The sequence below is a fragment of the Chaetodon auriga genome, chromosome 16, assembly GCF_051107435.1.
Source record: "Chaetodon auriga isolate fChaAug3 chromosome 16, fChaAug3.hap1, whole genome shotgun sequence".
Taxonomy (NCBI): Eukaryota; Metazoa; Chordata; class Actinopteri; order Chaetodontiformes; family Chaetodontidae; genus Chaetodon; species Chaetodon auriga.
Window position 1 is genome coordinate 4,423,313 of NC_135089.1, and position 17,180 is coordinate 4,440,492.

Below are 17,180 nucleotides of genomic sequence, written 5' to 3' on the forward strand. Positions count from 1 at the left end.
AGTGCTTATTTACGCTTCAAGTCTATTTTACCGACCGTATGCACCTATCGACTTATTGCAAAGGAGGCAGACCAGAGGCTGTGTGTGTGTTCAGAGCATGGTGGTTTATGTTGGTAACTGTCATTTTTGAGCTGCTTGAGTTTGAACCATTCGTGAGGTGGTACGTCTCCTGACCCCAGCTGTATTGACTGACAGCATTTATGAGCTTGTGTCACCTCTGGTCAATACCATCAAAGGCCTGATGTCACTGGTAGCTGCTAAATACTTAATAGGCAGTATGTCATACGCTAATTGCAATAATGTTACTGGAATCTTGATAACAATGTATTAGTGGAAGGCGATACTGTTGTAATGTGTAGATGTGGATGGTGTAGAATGAATATTGGGAGAGACACATTTATATATAAGTCACCAAATGTATCTGTGAATGTTTCTGTGAGCAGTCATTACTATCAGCCAATTCCACAAAACACACACTTTTGTGGAATTGGCTATTGCCTATTTTTCTTTAAGATCATAATAATCTGCTTTACACCACACTGACCTTCTACGTGACATTTTAGTTGTTATTACATGCATGAACGTACCTTCAGCCTCCAGTTTTACAAGGTATTGATGCCGCGATCATCCTCTGATTGCTGAATGAAACATCTGCACCTAGTCCACCAGTTTCCAGCTGTGATACGACTTTCCTTTCACCGTGGTATCTGGGATCAGTCGGCTCTGCCCGAGCTGTGCTGTAATGACATACTGCAGATCACAAATAGTTTGGGTAAAAGGTCACGAGAAGTGGAAGGTAAGCGACACACAGGTGACATTTTTCCTTTCAAAACCACATATATACGGTTTCTGCTTTCATCTTAAAAGTCCCAAACAGTGGTGTACATGTAATGCAGGTAACCCTCAACAAACCTCATTACTGCTTTCCCCTGTGCCACCATGTCTGACCTTTAATTCAGACTCCATGTACTGCACATGCAAGAGAAAAAGGCTGCCACGGCAAACACAGGAACTCACTGAGGAACAGTGTGTGTTTCTAACATATCTCTCACAGTGCCGCAGTCACCCTTTGACTGTAGATCGATGTTGTAGAGCAGTTTTTCACCAGACCATGCGGCAAACTTTACATATACAGCACATGCTCAGGAGCCCATTCACGCCCGTGGAAAGTGGCTGTGTATCATCTCATTAAGCTTAATGCTTGCTCCTCTTGTGACACTGACATTGTGACCTACAGTAAGTCCCAATTTATAATTGGTCACCCTGGAGTTGCTGTTTTTCTTTGCTCAAGCAACAAGACTGCCATAGTCTGCGTGAAGCATTCTGCAAGAGCTTTCCAGCTCAGGTTTGCAGGGTGCCTTCGCTGTGAGTGTAACAAAGACGGAGCACAGCCACATATTTCTTTCAGGTTTTCTTCCATTTTTCCCCTGTTGGATGAAGATGAAAGACATTCAGCTGAGCGGCCCAGGACCTGAGAGAACTCTTGATGTGTAAAGGGCAGTTTCTAGGTTAGGTTAGCACTTCTTGCTTTCCCTCTGCTAAGCTTACTGCTTGGGCCCGAGTAGCCTCCAGGTGATGTGCTATAGTCATAGGCTACTCACTGAGAAGCAAAGGGTGATGGAACGTCCCATGACTTGCCCCGAGCAGTTGCCCCGCTGGACCAGCTCCAGCTACTTTTAAGTCAGCATCCAAATCGATTTGTGCCCTGTTACTTCTTCTGCTTACCTCGAATGAGTTGGATATCCAGTTTTTAGCCATGCTAGCAGAATGGCTCTCAGGATGAGCTGTCAGTCTGCCAGTCAGTCTTTCCACCACTTTGGTAAAGACAGGAATATGTCAAGGACTTTTGGGTGGATTGCCATGAAATTCTGTACAGATATTCAGGTTTTGGTGATCTCCCAAATTTTCCTGTAATGCCACGAAGTAGTTGAAATTTGTGGTGTTAAATAAAATTTCAGTGTAACCGTTGGATTGCCTTTGAAACTTTGTTCAGACGTTCACGTTCCCCTGAGAATGAATTTTAATGACTTTGATGATCCCTTCACTTGTCATCAAACACCATCATCAGGTCAAAGTTTGGTTTATGAACTCTCCATCAGGCTAAGCTATTCTTTGGGTTTATTGCTAATCAGCAGTGGTTAGCATGCTAATATGCCAAACGATGATGGTGATCATGGTAAACAGCATACCTGCTAAACATCAGCATATTAGCATCATCACTGTGAGCATGATGCTTGGATTTTGCTCAAAGCACAGTTGTACCTAAGTACAACCTCAGCACAGAGCTGCTAGCATGGCTGTGGACTCTTCAACTTGTTCTTTAACAAGAATCAGCAAGTGCAGGAGAATCTGTCTTTATGCTCTGGGGGAACTACGTCCTTGTGCAGCATCTCAATCTTTCTTGAGTAGGCCTCCGTTTCCTCTTTAAAATACAATAACTCCATCACTTTTGTGACTGGGGCTGAGAGGAGCAAAGGAAGTAAATAACCCAGGTGTAGTGATGCACTCACTCTGTTAGAGCGTGGCAGCGACACCTGTCATGACGGCACTCTGCATGTGTCTGGATCATCGGGGCTTGAATTAAAACAGTTTGTCCAGAATGATGGTGGGCAGTCCACAACGGTGCTGCAATTCAATAGATTTTTGCTCCTCTCCTTTTTTAGTAACAGGGACCAATGGCCTGCTGTAGTGTATCTGCCTTTAAAACGCTGTCACCCATCTTCCCTTCAAGAGTGACAGCTGTAGGAGGGAGAGAACATGGTGGCCTTGAGACTTGTGACCGTGAAGACATCCACTGTTCAAACAGCAGTGTTGGTAACACATTAGCGCCGAGGAGAGCGCCGACACCTTCTTTCGACTCTCCTTCACATATTTCGTTTTTAACAAGTCAGGAGAGCTGGCAGGGGGGAGCGTCCCACTCCGGGCCGATTGACAGTCCAGAGTGACCCTGACACCTGGCCATACAGTGTGACATATGATGCTGCAAATGAAAGGACGTGATGGTTATGAGCTTTCAAATAAAATGCTAATTGGAAATCTGTTCCAGTCAGTTCAAGCCAGAAGAATAACTTGAGCTCATCTTTAATTCATGGGAACACTTAGAGTGCTGTGCCACGGCGATCTTCTTCCTGTACCCGGCTAAAAGCGGAGACGGTCAGCATTTCCTCGGGGTAACAGCTGGACACAGGCCTCCCATTGAACGGCTTCCACAGTTCTCCTCCCGTTCTCCCTCCTGCTTCTCCTTCAGAAGGACCCACTCATCATAAGTGTGAGGAGATTTAATGATGTGTGCTATCACTGCAGCCCAGGCTGGACATTAGGAAGCTGCAAGATTCTTCTGCAGCAGACAGATGTTGTCGGGGCATAAATCCTGAATTCTGGTCCAACACAGAAAGTTCTAATGGCATATCTTTTTTACTTTAAAGATGGAGGCTGGGTGAGGTTTGAGGAGAAATTCTGTTTTGGGTATTAGTGTGGTTTGAAAGGAAAATGTTGATTCGCCTGCCTGTCTAGCTTCACCATCAGACCATTCTGACTTTATTCATATTTGAAAATTAATTTTCGGTTCAAGATCAAAGTCCTTGAACTCATGCGTGCAGGCTTGCTGAGGGCAGTGTGGCTGATGGTGTTGACAGACTGCAGCAAGGATTTCCAAATCCAGCTGCACCGCTGCCGCCGCCATTGGTGGTGGTGCTGCTGCTGGTGGTGCTGCTGTGCATATTGATTCAAAAAGCTTCTTCTGTGGCAATTTCCTCCTGGTTAGAAAGTGATGGAAAAGAAAAGACAAAGAGGATGTTATTTCTTTGCTGAAAATTGGACCTAATACAGCAAATTCACAGCACTGAAGAGTGGCGAAGGATCCTCGCAACTACTTTAAGTGTGACTGCTGTGTTGCTCAAATCCCCAATCACATGTGACTGATACCGTTGAGAATTGAGGGTTTGTCTCAAGTGCAGACGTTGATACTGATTTTAATCTTATTCGAATCATCCATGGGAGATTAGAGAAATGACAAAACCAAATTTTGGCACTTCCATAATAATCATTTTTCTCACCAAATTGTAATTTTGTAAGTACAGATAATTCTTCTTTGGCTGTGACATTGCTGTTATCCTTCAGTCATGAAGAAGTGAAAAGCTTTGGGATCTGCAGAATGATAATCTTTTTCCCTTCACGCAGGTTTTTCATGTAAATGAGGGAGTGATAAAATGTGAAAATCTAAGTCTTATATTGAACAATGTGCAGGTGAAATTCAGCGAATATCTCCTCACGGTCTGCTGTCTGATGTGTGTGCGCACACAGTTTTTTGTGCACAGCCCTGGCTCTGTAAATGGGAAGCACACATGGACTGAGCCACGCAACACTATTCCAGCCAATCAGCAACAGGTGGCATTGTGAAGAAGAAGAAGAAGAAGAAGAAGAAGAAGAAGAAGAAGAAGAAGAAGAAGAAGAGGTGGTAATATCAGTCCATCCAGAATGACTCACCCCACCTTTATGGGGAATGGAGCTTTGTAATGTCGCAGAACCTCGTGACACTCTTTATTGATTGAGCTGTGAAATGATTGAGGGAATGACCAATGAGTAAGAAACTAAGCAGCTCAGGTCTTTTCTTGTCAAATGAGCATCCCTTCAGTTGTTCCTTTGAATGCTTTTTTCCCCTCACTCAAGGATTTTTTTTGCTTAGCCAAGGTTTTCGCCACTCGTCATTTTTGTATTCAGGCACATTCTTTTGTGTGCTTGTGTTGAAGTGGGTATGAAATACAATAGCGGTTTCATATTCTGTCCTCCTCTCTGTCTGTCAGTGTTTTGTCTCAGTTTATACACCTGTGGCTCTAAAAGTAGACTGCAGCCAGAAATGTGAATGGTTGAAGGATGAACTCAGGACTCACATGAAATCCGTCAAAAAGCCACATGACTTTGGCGTATTTCAACTCTCTGAGTCTCATAATTCCTGCTTCATTAAAATTGTATCAGGAATGAAGTAATCAATGTTTTATGATCCCTTTGCATATTCTGAAATATATTGAATTTGGTGCTTGATGAAAATGAAGTCTTTTCATTGACATTTACCCTCAGATTTCAAAATGTCAGCTGCTTCTGCTGCCTCTTTCTGACACTGCTCCCTTTGGAGCCTTTACATTAAATCCAGATAATGTCAAAGAGGTCGTTACGAAATGTGTTATTTTGTAGGCCTGATGAATTTTCAGCTTCCTGACTGTAGCGGAGGCTCACTTGCTTCACCTCAGCACCCTCGTCTGGCCTGGCTTAGCGTCAGCTCATTGTGTTGCTGTTTCTGTTTTTTTAACTCTGAAGTTTCTTTACTCTGCAGCAGAGAGAGGGAACACTTTAATCCATCGTGCAGTTGCAGACAGTGAAGACTGCTTTTACTGCCCGGGTCAGATATAATACACCTGACCGAAAGCTGATTTACCTGCATGCTTTACTTTATCCGATCTTTGACCGAGTGTGGATGTTTAGCTCCTTTCTGAACAGACTGCCCTGAACGCCACAGACCACCACACAGCACGATTATGCTGTTTCACATTGTTTTCAGGGCCATTGCTGTGTTTTACTCATAATACACTGTGGTGAAGTGTGTCTTAGTGCGCAGGCGTGGACGCCGTGCTTCTTGAAGGTTATACACAGCACATCAGACTAATGGCCCAGCTCTCTGTACATGCTCATGCTAATCACTTCTCTGATTGATTGTGCTGCTCCGAAGCACTAATAGCATCATTAGCTGCAACTGTTGTGGCAGTCTGGGCTTTGTATTCCCTCGCCGAGATTTTCTTCATCCTTTCTCTTATTATTTAGAAAGTAGTTCGGGACAGGTTCATTTTACATATAATTGGCTTTGATTCTCTGTAAAGTAAAGCGTAAATCATAGGACGGTTAAGGTTTCTCATTAGTCCCACCCATGCGTATCGGTCCAGCTGGAGCTGCTGTTACCTTGGAAACCCCAGGACAAATGCTTTAATAAGAGAAATGATAACAGAAAGCAGCCAAGTCCACTGCAGGAAGACCTGTGAGTACATATCATTAGAGGCAGTGGCACATTAGCACCTGGGTGCTGATTGTATGTATATAACGACAGAACAGGCATATGTTCAGGAAAACGTACAAATTCCAAAAAGTGTGTTGGTTGTGATGTAGTTGATTTCCTGCCAGTGTGAAATGAACTACTGGACAGAATCCTCCACATCCATGTGGCGTCCTCCTCCTCCATCGGCACAAAATGGCCTCCCCGACAATCTTCAGATGCAGCAAAAGCTGACATCTTCACGGTGTCGACACTGGAGTGGCGTCTCACATGAGCAGTCAGCCGTCTGAGCCAACACGATCAACATGCTGCCCCTTACCAACTGTTAAAGTTGGTACGGGGCTGATAAGTACTGAGTCACAGTCCAACACACACAGGAAGCTTTGAGCACGGTTGGAGTTCTGATGCTTGTTAAAGCTGACATGCTGCAGCCGTAAGCTCGCGAATCCACTAAGTTGCACGAAGAAGAAATAAGCAATGAAGAGAAAGTTTGCAGCTTATTTTGTGGTTTCTCATCCCCGCCTCCACAGTCGTGCCATTGGTTGTCAGTTCACTTAGTGCAAACGGATGTGATTTATTTGACAGTTAAAATGATCGGATCCTTTCAGGGGAGTCACAGACTGAAAACGGTGAGATTTATACGTTTTAAAACATCTGGAAAGGGACTTCATCTTGGCTTTGTCCATTGACTGCATGCAGATATGAATTCATTGAGTTTAAATGTGTTTTAAACACTTCATTTTATGAGCATGACAACTTTGAGACTTTCATAAAGATACTATAAAGAAATGAGTTAGTCAAAGAGAAGCTCTGCCAGCCTCCACACAACACTTACACCTGCACTGACTTGCTGTGGCAGAAGCATAATAATGGACACGAAACCAGGCTAGAAGATTAACGCATTAAAGTTCATTTAAATAAATTTGGGCTGCAACTTGGTGATTATTAAAAATGGTGGAAAATGTTTCTCACATTTCTCCGAGTTCTGAAGTGATGGTCTTAAAATTACTTCTTTTGTCCAACCAAAAACCCCAAATCAAATTACATTTCATTCTACTGTCACCTAACACAAAGGAAAAGACTACATCATCACTGAGAGGCTTGAAATTGGTACATTTTTGTATTTGTGCTTTTAAAAAGTCATAAAATTGAAAATAGTTGCAGATTAATTTTCTGTCAGTCTCTATCACACATCACTGCTGCCTTTGGCCTCTTTCAGCTCATTGTTTTGCTTTTTTGGGGCTGCACACACTGAGTATGTGCTGTCAAACCTGCCAACAAACCCCACAACTAAAAAAATATATTTTCAGCAACCAAGCTGTAACCGAGTGGGTACACTATATACTAACAGCCGAGCACAATATGGCAGAGAAGCAAAGTAAAACCAAGTGGCTGCTGGAAAAATCTGTCTTGCAAAAGATCCTATTTGATCAAAAAAGAGCCTAATATGCTGGTGAATAATCAGTTTTCCAACAGGCAACCTTCAACAGCGCGATGCTCTGATAGTATCCGGTTACACTGCATTTCTTTAGCTTTCAAAACATTTTCAAAGACCAATCGTTCACAGTGATGCCTTTTTGTTGAATAATTGAGGCACATTAAAATCAACATTTTTGTCTCTTTTGAAGCCGACACAAAGCAGAAAGCATATTGATTTTGCACAAATGCTCTGCAGCAATTAATCCAGCTAAATTGCATATTAGCTGCCGACGTTACACTTCCAAAACCTTTCCTTTATTCTTTTGATTAATTCAAAGGATGTACATCTTCCTGCGCTTCCTGGCCGAGGGGAGCCGTAAAGGGCAGCAGTGTGTGTGCGGAGAGCAGCTGGGAAGCTGCCAAACTGTCAGACAGTGTTGAGGTAGTGTCAGCTGGGGGAGACTGTTAGTTTAACCAGAGCTAATGTTATAATCATAGGGATGGGAATCCAGCTGGATAAACAACCTATCAATTTTTATCACAATAAAGGCACACTTATTTAAGCACACACTTTAACCCTGTAATCAGCCCTGCGAGCACCAGGTGTTCACACGCACACACACGCACACACACGCACACACACGTCGAAGCACCTTCACCTTTCAGTTGTGATTAGTTGTTACTCAAACTGTAAAAGCCTTGCTGCTCCTGGTGTAAAGCCTGATCCAAGGCAGCTGCTCCCAGTGTCTTTCAATCAAAACGGCGGTGGCGGATTGATCAAAAAAAAAAAAAAAAAGTAGTGGAGCAGCATGAACATATGCTTAATCAACCATTGAATATGATGAAGAACTATAGGGATGCAGTTTTATCTGACCAGACCCTGCAGCATGTGTCTCATATGTCCTCAATTAGCATTGCCACTGAGTCGAACAATCACTGTATATTATCAGCGATATCTCTACAGCTTATTCAGTGATGGGGATCTATTGGAAGAAATGGAATATAATAGTCAAACTTTATTTTATATCTACAGAGAGTCTTCCGTGATGCAGCAGCCCAGAAAGGACAAACCAAACACTCAGCATCAGTTGAAGAAGTTAAAGAAAGATGTGATCATACCAGACCTCTGCAGCCCGCCAGGTTGAGGCTTCATTAGATTCTAACTATCAAACTATAAATTATGGGTAATGTATGTGGAGTACTCTTAATCCTGGATAAGACTAGTATTTTTGTAGCATTTTGGATTCACTGTCCTTAAAAGATTCATAAAGAACAAAATATTCCGCTTAGATAAATTCATAACCTTCTGCTAAATGCTGCAGGCAGAGGAACCATCAGCCCTGACGTGCAGCTGATGTGAGATACGACCATAGCCAACCGGGGCGGGTGCAACCCGACAAGCCAGTTTCTCAAAGTGAGCGAGCCAGCTGTGAATGAGCGCTGCTGTTTTTGGTGTCTTCTGACCACAGATATGGATGTTAATCACATATTAATTAAGGACTTGTCAATAGGGGATTGGACAGAGTTTCCTGCGGTGCTGTCGCAGTATCAGCAGCTGCAGCTTTGTGTGGCCTCCAGGCGCCCTCGAGCCAGCGGGCCTGCAGTCAGTTCACTTTAACCTTGACTGGCTGACTGAAAATGAAGTGGATCTGCTTTTCATTAGTTAGGAAAACGAATGAATTAGGAACAAGACCGACAGTAAAAAATCTGTTTCTGTTTTAATTTGTGTTTAATTTGTAGGATCTGCTTCAGCTTCTTAGTTAAATCCCTCTCTCGACCCCAAATCCCCACAGTCACCGTGAAAGCTTCATGGATTTTAATGTGATTTCATCTAAAGTCGACACGTACCCTGCACATGGAGCTGTGTTCAGATGTTCAGCTGTTGTACATACTGGACAAACCTCCATTCACTGCTGTTAATAAAATAAGTGATGAAATGAAAGGGCTCTGTCCAAAACACACCAAGTCCCCCCTGTGGTTTCATCTTCCCTCAGTCAAGGATTGTTCCCTTCCTGCCTGAGGCTGAATCACAGCTCAGCTGAACGTCTCCGTTGCGGTTAAATGTTCGGTTTTACCTGCAGAGACTTTTTTTTGGTAATTTCCTTTGAGTCGTGTCACCTCCTGCCCCGGCAGAACTGACAGCGCTGCCGTCTACAGGTAGAAAGAGCTCAGCGGCTGCTCCCTGTTCTCTCTGTGAGTCACAGTATTAAAAACTTTACAATCAAAACAAGTACACAGGCGAGTACAAAGAGCAGCTTCTGTCATGTCTGATCCGCGATTGTCGTTTTCTCCCGTTTAAATCTGCAGGTGGCGTACTTTACAGATAAGAGAGAGGTGAGAAAAACGTGAACTCCCTGACAGTCAGTGAACAGCACACTGACAGCTCATGTTCATGGAAACAACTCTAAATTTGCTCTATATCAGAGGATGCTGAAGGCTAAATATTAATTAGTCTTTACAAAAAGCAAAATTATTTCTCTGGATGGATTCCTGAACTTGTTGTGAAGGCTGTTTTGTGTTTTGTGCTTATTCTTAGAAAAATCTGTATTTCTAACTTTAAGAGAGGAGCTCTACACACATGGATTTTATTCAGGAAAAAAAGACTTCATCCAGTTCATCTTTATATTGTACTTAAAGCTGCATTGACCCAGAAATACAATATTGTTTTATTATGAATTGATCAGACTGTGTGTAAAGCGTGTTTCAGTTATCTTAGCGGCCAGTAAAAGACGTCTGTTTAATCTCCATTCTGCTCTCTGCATGTCTGACATTGTGTTGCTGCAGCCTTTACATTCATCTGACAGCATCCAGTTCAGACTGGTGCAGTTTTGAAAGTGATATGAAAATGATACAATCTGACCTGGTGAGATCAGATCAGACCTTGACTTTTAAGGTCTTTTAAATAGAATAGCAGCATCCTGCATCTCTGTCTGCTGAGTCTGCACTGTGCACTGATCAGCCACAAACTAATGTTGTGTGGGTCCCCCTCGTGCCCAGAAAGCAGCTCTGACCCATCGAGGCGTGGACTCAGGGACTCTGGGGTCTCCTCTGGTGTCGGCAACAGGATGTTAATGGTGATTCTTTGGGTGTCGTGGGTTGCGATGCGGGGTCTCCTTGTATTGGACTTGTTCCGGTGCATCCTGCGGATGCTTGATTGGAGTTAGACATAGGGATTTTGCGGGGCCAGGTCAGCACCTTGAGCCTCACCATCAGCCTGGTTTTTATGATGTGGTCTTGCCCATCGTCCTGCCGCCACTGCCATCAGGGAATGCCGTTGCCATGCCGTGGTCCCTCTTGAAGTAACGAGATGATCCATGTTATCCCCTTCTCCTGTCAGTGGTTTTAATGTTGCAGCTGATTGGTGTATATCTGCCTCCATGAACCCACCCAGAGGACAGGTGCTAATGATTGCAGTAGAACCACCGTTGATCACCGCAGGGCAACAGTCACAGTGACTCAAAATGACAGACGGGCCCCCGTGAAACCTCCACTGCGTCATCACAAAGGAAACCATGTCTAGATTATTCCAGGAACCCTGACAACAACTATTAGATGTAATGACGATTAAATGAGCAGCAACCACGAGACCATCAATCTTTTCACTTAATCTGTGGCTACCCAGGGATTTATCCTTTTTGTGTTCATTAAAAAACCAATAAGCACAGGGAGAAGGCGGAAGGTGACGCCACCCCCCCAGTGTAAACCTTTTTCCCCCCACCTGACAAATGCTCCTGCAGTCAGAATAGGAAACTCATAAGGCAGAGAACGGCCCTTGATTGCTTCACCTGCCATCACTGTCACTTTAAATCAAACCGGGGTTTTGATGAATCGCAGTCTGCCACAAGATGGCGGACACTGTTTTATTCACCTCGCTCATCTTCCATCTACTTGCGAGTGCCAGGGCCGCACCTGTGCTTTCACAGACGAGGCCAGCGTGAAGTTTGTTTCCTCATGAATCATCTCCAACTGTCGCCTCCCTCGTGAGTCCAGCGTCGCAGAGCCACTGTCCTGCTATCGAGCCATTTTCATCAGGCGTTCTCTGAAACCTTCTCGGCCTCATTAACATGAACCCATGAATGTTTAATTGTGTTTGTATTTACAGCCTGCTCTCTCACAACCAGATTACCACTATGTGTCCTTTGATCTGAGCAGATGTGGTTGATAAAGCTGTACGAGAACATTTTATAGGAAATGCATGGCTTTGCTGCCAACAGAGTGCTGTGTAATTGTATGTGACGCATGGGTTGGCTACCATATATCCCTAATTAATCAGTGATTTCCCTTATGTTTTAGAATTGCAAATTGGATATGTTGAGCCTTTGAGCTGTTCTTTACACCGACTGCATAGCTGGACTGAGAAACCCTCTTTATGGCTCCAAGCTAATTATTCAGCCCGTGGATCCAGGCTCTGGAAGGCTGCCTCTCACTCTAGCTGTAGGCTGCGTTTGTGTGTGTTAGTGTGTGTGCGTGCCACTGTAGCATACAGTAGGTGTTAGAGGAAATAAGTGTTTGCGCATACATTTGACATTTCTACATTCCCGTTCTTTGTATTTTGACCGGTTATGCATTATACATGCATTTGCTTTACTCTTTAAACATTTTAGTAGTCCTGGTTCTGCTGTTTGGGAACACCGTCTTTCATTGTGTGTGTGTTTCGAGTTGTTGCGCTAATGTCTTTTGACAGTGTGAAAGGTTTCTTTAGGCTCGTGTGTGGGCTTTGAGCTCCCAAGTTAAAAATGTCTTTTCATCGCATATTCAAAGATTGGATCACAGGGAGTTGTCAGGCAGTGTTGCCGAACATCCAGCCAAACAATGAAAAGCAGCACGAGTTTGAGTCAAAATAATGTCAAGCCTGCACATATTTGTCTTGTTCTATGTTGTTATAAAACTGTGTTATAGTAATTTGGTTAGCCTTGGTGACTGATGACATACAACCGCAAAAAATCTCTGATTGTTGTGGTGACTCAGAGCTGCTGCACATGGCTGTGACAAAATCTAAAAACAGAGCTACATTGTGGGTTTAGGTTTCTATCTTCTGTCTCTGCAGAGAGCAGCTTAGGCAAGCTCAATTAAGAAATTTACAGAATGAAGATGAAATAAAAACACCCTTCTTCACCACACAGAGAGAAAAGGATCTCTGCTGTAATTGACTGAAGAGCGCTGATGAATGCCAGCGAGTAAAACCCTGAATTTTATGAAACCACGCACGGCAGCATCAAGTGACCAAGAGCAGGGACGCCGAGTTGGCTCAGAAGCTTTCTGTTTACTTGTCTTGATGAAGCTTATTTAATTTGACTCTGTGATGTGATATTGGCAGACACAATACGAGCTAACGCTTCGGCACTGAAGTCATGAATGGGATAAAAAGTGGGTTTAAATGAGAATTAAGGTGAAAGGATATCTCCCTTGCACAGATTGTTTAAGAGCTGATCCTGTGTGGGGTTTTTGGTGTGTTTATATGGAGCCAGTGAGGACATGCTGTGAGAGTGAAGTACCGCTCTGATCCAGGTTTTATGGAAAATATAAGATGAGAAATTGTAGCTCGCATGTTGGTGGCAGTTATCCACTTAGTTGCCTGCTTTCCTGTCTGTAATCTTTCCAGATTTGTTGATTAAAGGTAATTTATGTAGTGGGTTTGGGTGATTTCTCTTTCTCTTAAAAAAATGAATGCTTGGCAGTTACAACAACATCTATCACAGCAGTCAGGGTCTTCCTGTGTGCCAGTGACATATGTTCAAGAGCTGATACAAAGAGACAAGATAAAAAGATTTATAGTGACTCCTTAAATTAGGTTATTAAACAATTGTGACAATTGGAAAAAAACACCTTGTCGGTGCTCCCTGGTGGGCAAACTGTGTAACTGCGTCAGTGTTTCAGTCAGTCGCTGATATTGGCCTCGCTAAGTCAGAGATGACACAAACAGGCTAAATCTCAAACTGTTTCAACATGTCTACATCCAGAATTAAAAATGAGGTTGTTCTGTGATTTGTACTCAAAAATAATGATTAAAAAAAAAAAAAAAACTTCAAAGTCTTTAGAAAACAGTATTTATGCCAAAAATGGTATTAGTTTAGTCAATGAAAGCTAAATGTTTGATGTTTGTCGAGTAAATAAAACTAGAACCAAACAAAGAGCAGTTTTGGACTTTTTGTCAACAGATAAAGCCGAACCTTGCCATAGATGAGAATTAATACCTGTAACCATGGCAACTGTTCACATCAAGGATGCAGACAAGCCTCAAAACACTTAGAAGACAATTAGAAGCAATTTAAAACAGCATGGGAAAAAAATGCTAATACCTCACAAACAAGACGAAGATATTTTGTTGACCGAAACTCAGAAAATCACGTCAATGTCAAATGTGACTTTTCATCAAGTTGAATAAAACTGAAGTTGTATGAAAGTGGAAAGTTTAAATGCCATAAAAACACATTTTTAAAAAAACAAGAGCAGCGTTAAGAGAGGGTTTGAGACCCTTTTATTCACACTCACTGCGTTAGCAAACTTAAAACCTCCATTTCAGTGATTAAAATTGGGGCTCTGTAGCTGCCGTCTTCTCATCTGCTGCACAAACCCTCACATTCATGCAAACGGCGCTCTCTAATTGCGCCGTAGCCGTGTGGCTCGGCAGCAGCGGCAGACAAACAGAGGGGGGCGAAGGACAGCGCGAGTTAGCAGAGAGAGAGACAGGCGCTCTCATCAGTGACGGGCTCACCGGCTGCGTGGACAGAGCTGTGGCGCAGGAGGAGCAGAGGAGGTGCAACGGGAGGACAAGCTGCCTGAAAAACAGAGCAAAGCCCGGGAGCAAAGCGCGACAGACCACGAGGGAGGGAGGAGGCAGAAACATAGAGAGATCAGTGAGGGGAGAGAAGTCATTCGCAGCGGGGACAGGGAGCAAGCTGGATGAAGCCGACAAGGACACGGAGGGAGGAAAGCGCACAGAGAAGCCCTCCCTGACGTGGGAGAGAAGTGAGGGAGCGCGTGCACAAAGTGGAAAAGAAGAAGAAAAAGAAGCGGAGGAAGAGAGGGAGCCTGACAGGAGGTCGAGCTCACGGGGCTTGACTGACACGAGAGCGATGAGGAGGAGGAGGAGCGTCAGGGCAAGTTGATGGATGTGATTTGGAGAGAGTATTTTTAGAAGGAGGAGCGGAGACATGAGAGGAATATTGAGATTAGAGATGCTGTCTTTGAGTGGAGGAGGAAAAACCTGGGAGGAAGAAGAAGAAGAGAGAATAACAGGAGGCAGAGAAAAGAGGGAGAGATGTTGAGATCAGAGTGTGACAGAACAAATTATCTCTGGTCTGGTTCCCCGCAGGAAACTGCTGGGAGTGTATGTCCGTGTGTGCGCATGAGTGCCTCCTTCTCCATGTGAAAGTGTGTTGTAGCATGTTTCTCGCCGTGGTGCCGAGGAGCGGGTCCGCTACGGGACGAAGCTACCCCGCGGTTACCCGCAGGACCTGATAACACTGGTTAAAGCCAAGTGGGGGGAGAGGCGAGGAGCAGACCGGGGACATCACGAGGAAGTCAAGGCACCAAAAGTGAGATCGCAAAGTGGGACAGAGAACAAATGAGCGTGTGAGACTTTTCTGAATTAAATTAACGCTCGTACTTAATAGTGACAAGGAACTGATTGCTGCCTCTGGCTGCCGAACGCCTCTGCAAACCAGTGAAGCCAAAAAAAAAACACACACACGTAACTCAGAAGAAGAGAAACCACAGCGCTGGAACAAGGCAAGCTCCACTCTAACAGACTGCACCACACCAACCAATTCCCTCCGCTCTCGTCTCATTATTTTAATTACCTTCCCTTCTTTCATTTGTTTTTTTGTCCTCTCTGCTTAGCCCTTGGTATTTTGTATTCTATCCTCCTCTCTCCCTCTCTCTTCCCCTCCCTCTTCCTCTTGCGTTTGCTCTCTCTGTCTCATCCTCTCTTGTTCACTGTCACACTAACTGCGGTGGATGCTGGAATCACTCATGTAGAAGCCACCTTGCTTGGAGCACATTTGCCTAGCTGATTTTTTTTTTTCTTCCCCTGCTGAGTTGGATGATTGCACCACTCTCGGATAGAGAGACTCGGAGAGATGACCAACAAGTAGCTGCTGCTGAGTGCATTAGAGCTCCTGCACCACCAGAAGAAGACGACTTCAAAACACAAAGACTTCCTCGAGGGTCCCTCTGCGTGTGCATACAGTAGATTTACAGTTAAGAACTCGTGGGTCATTAGTATTCATAAGGCCAAACACATATCTAGGTGTGGATTACAGTAGTGGATTTATCCTGGAGCTACATGTGGGCCCCAGCCCCTGAGGCCTGGCTGGGAAATGAAGCCTTTCCCGCGGCTGTAGGAGCGCTGTGGGCAGCTATGGCCCTGGAGGGGCGCTGTCTCCGGCGGGGGTCCCCGGCCATGATCAGAAAAGGTCGTCAGCGACGTCCTACAAAGACAACTCTGGCTCGGGTCACTTCTACTCTGCTGTCAAGGACACGCCTGCACGGCCTCAGGCACGTTTGCGTCCCTGGTGGCTCTGTGGGCCGCAGGGCCTTCTGGTTACTGGCTCTATGCACCTCCCTGGGGCTGCTTTTATCCTGGTCCTCTAACCGCCTCCTCCACTGGCTTTCCTTCCCCACATACACACGGGTCCACACCGAGTGGGCCAAAGAACTGGCCTTCCCCGCGGTCACTATCTGCAACAACAACCCTATCCGCCTCTACAAGCTCACCAAGAGCGACCTGTACTTCGCCGGCCACTGGTTGGGCCTGCTGCTGGCCAACCGGACAGTGAGGCCCATGGTTCTGGACTTGCTTCAAGAGGACCGTCAGGCCTGGTTCAGGAAGCTGTCGGACTTCAGGCTCTTTCTGCCACCCAGAAACTTTGAGGGAACCAACCTGGAGTTTATGGACAGGCTGAGCCACCAGCTGGACGACATGCTCCTCTCATGCAAGTACAGAGGAGAGCCATGCGGCGCTCACAACTTCTCCTCTGTAAGTCCAGCTTCTTCTGTCGTGTTTTCTGGAAGCTTTCTGCCGACTCTGCATGAAAAACACTCCAGTATCTCCTCCTCCTTGCATGCTGCCTTTACTGTCAGTTATCTCAACATTAGCTGCAGTTTTAAAGTTGCAAATGCATTGCATCATGCTGACACAACATATTGCTCCATTTCATTATCTTCCAGTGGAGATTCTCCTGTGACTTACCTGCTTTAATGGCTAAGTTATTAGCCTGTAAAAACACTGTATACAAGCTGTCGTAACTTCTCGTTATAGCTGACTGTTAAAGCTTCCTTAGTCATCACACAAAAAGATTAGCAAATGCGTTGCTGCACAGGGCAATTATTAAATCAGCACTGCAGCTCTTGTTAAATGGATGCTTATACAACAAAGAAAACAGATGCATGAAGCTTTTGCAGAGTAAAAAACACAGTCCAATAATAACATGGATGAAATAGGTTACATGAAGCAAAGCTACAAATCAAAAAGTTCCTTTTCCAATACTGTGCAGCCCCCTCAGAGGCATTTACTGCCTCTGGGCCTCATCATTCTCATATCTGTCTTCTTTTCTGTGTGGGTGGTTGTGGGTTTGAGGATTTGTGTGCCCGCTCTTCCCTCCACTCCCCCAGCTCGCCTGAACCGTGGCAGATGTTTTCTCTGCGGTAATGCAGACGCTCAAAGAGTCTTTGAAACTTTTTCTTTTGTGTTATTTCATTTGTGTTCTTTCCATGCTTT

At 44.5% G+C, this 17,180-nt stretch overlaps 1 protein-coding gene across 2 annotated transcripts in view; it reads left to right on the forward strand.

Annotated features, from left to right (window-relative positions):
* The window catches only part of asic2 (acid-sensing (proton-gated) ion channel 2), a 323,996-nt gene that overhangs the window by 205,359 nt on the left and 101,457 nt on the right, over nt 1-17,180 (forward strand). Inside the window, exon 1 of one of the 2 annotated variants that reach the window (XM_076752154.1) lies at nt 14,082-16,439. The exons of the other annotated variant lie outside the window; for it this stretch is intronic. Coding sequence (XP_076608269.1) covers nt 15,747-16,439 — 693 coding nt within the window. The 5' untranslated portion in view covers nt 14,082-15,746. Of the gene's footprint in view, nt 1-14,081; nt 16,440-17,180 lie in introns of those variants that run through there. 2 annotated transcript variants of the gene reach the window in all.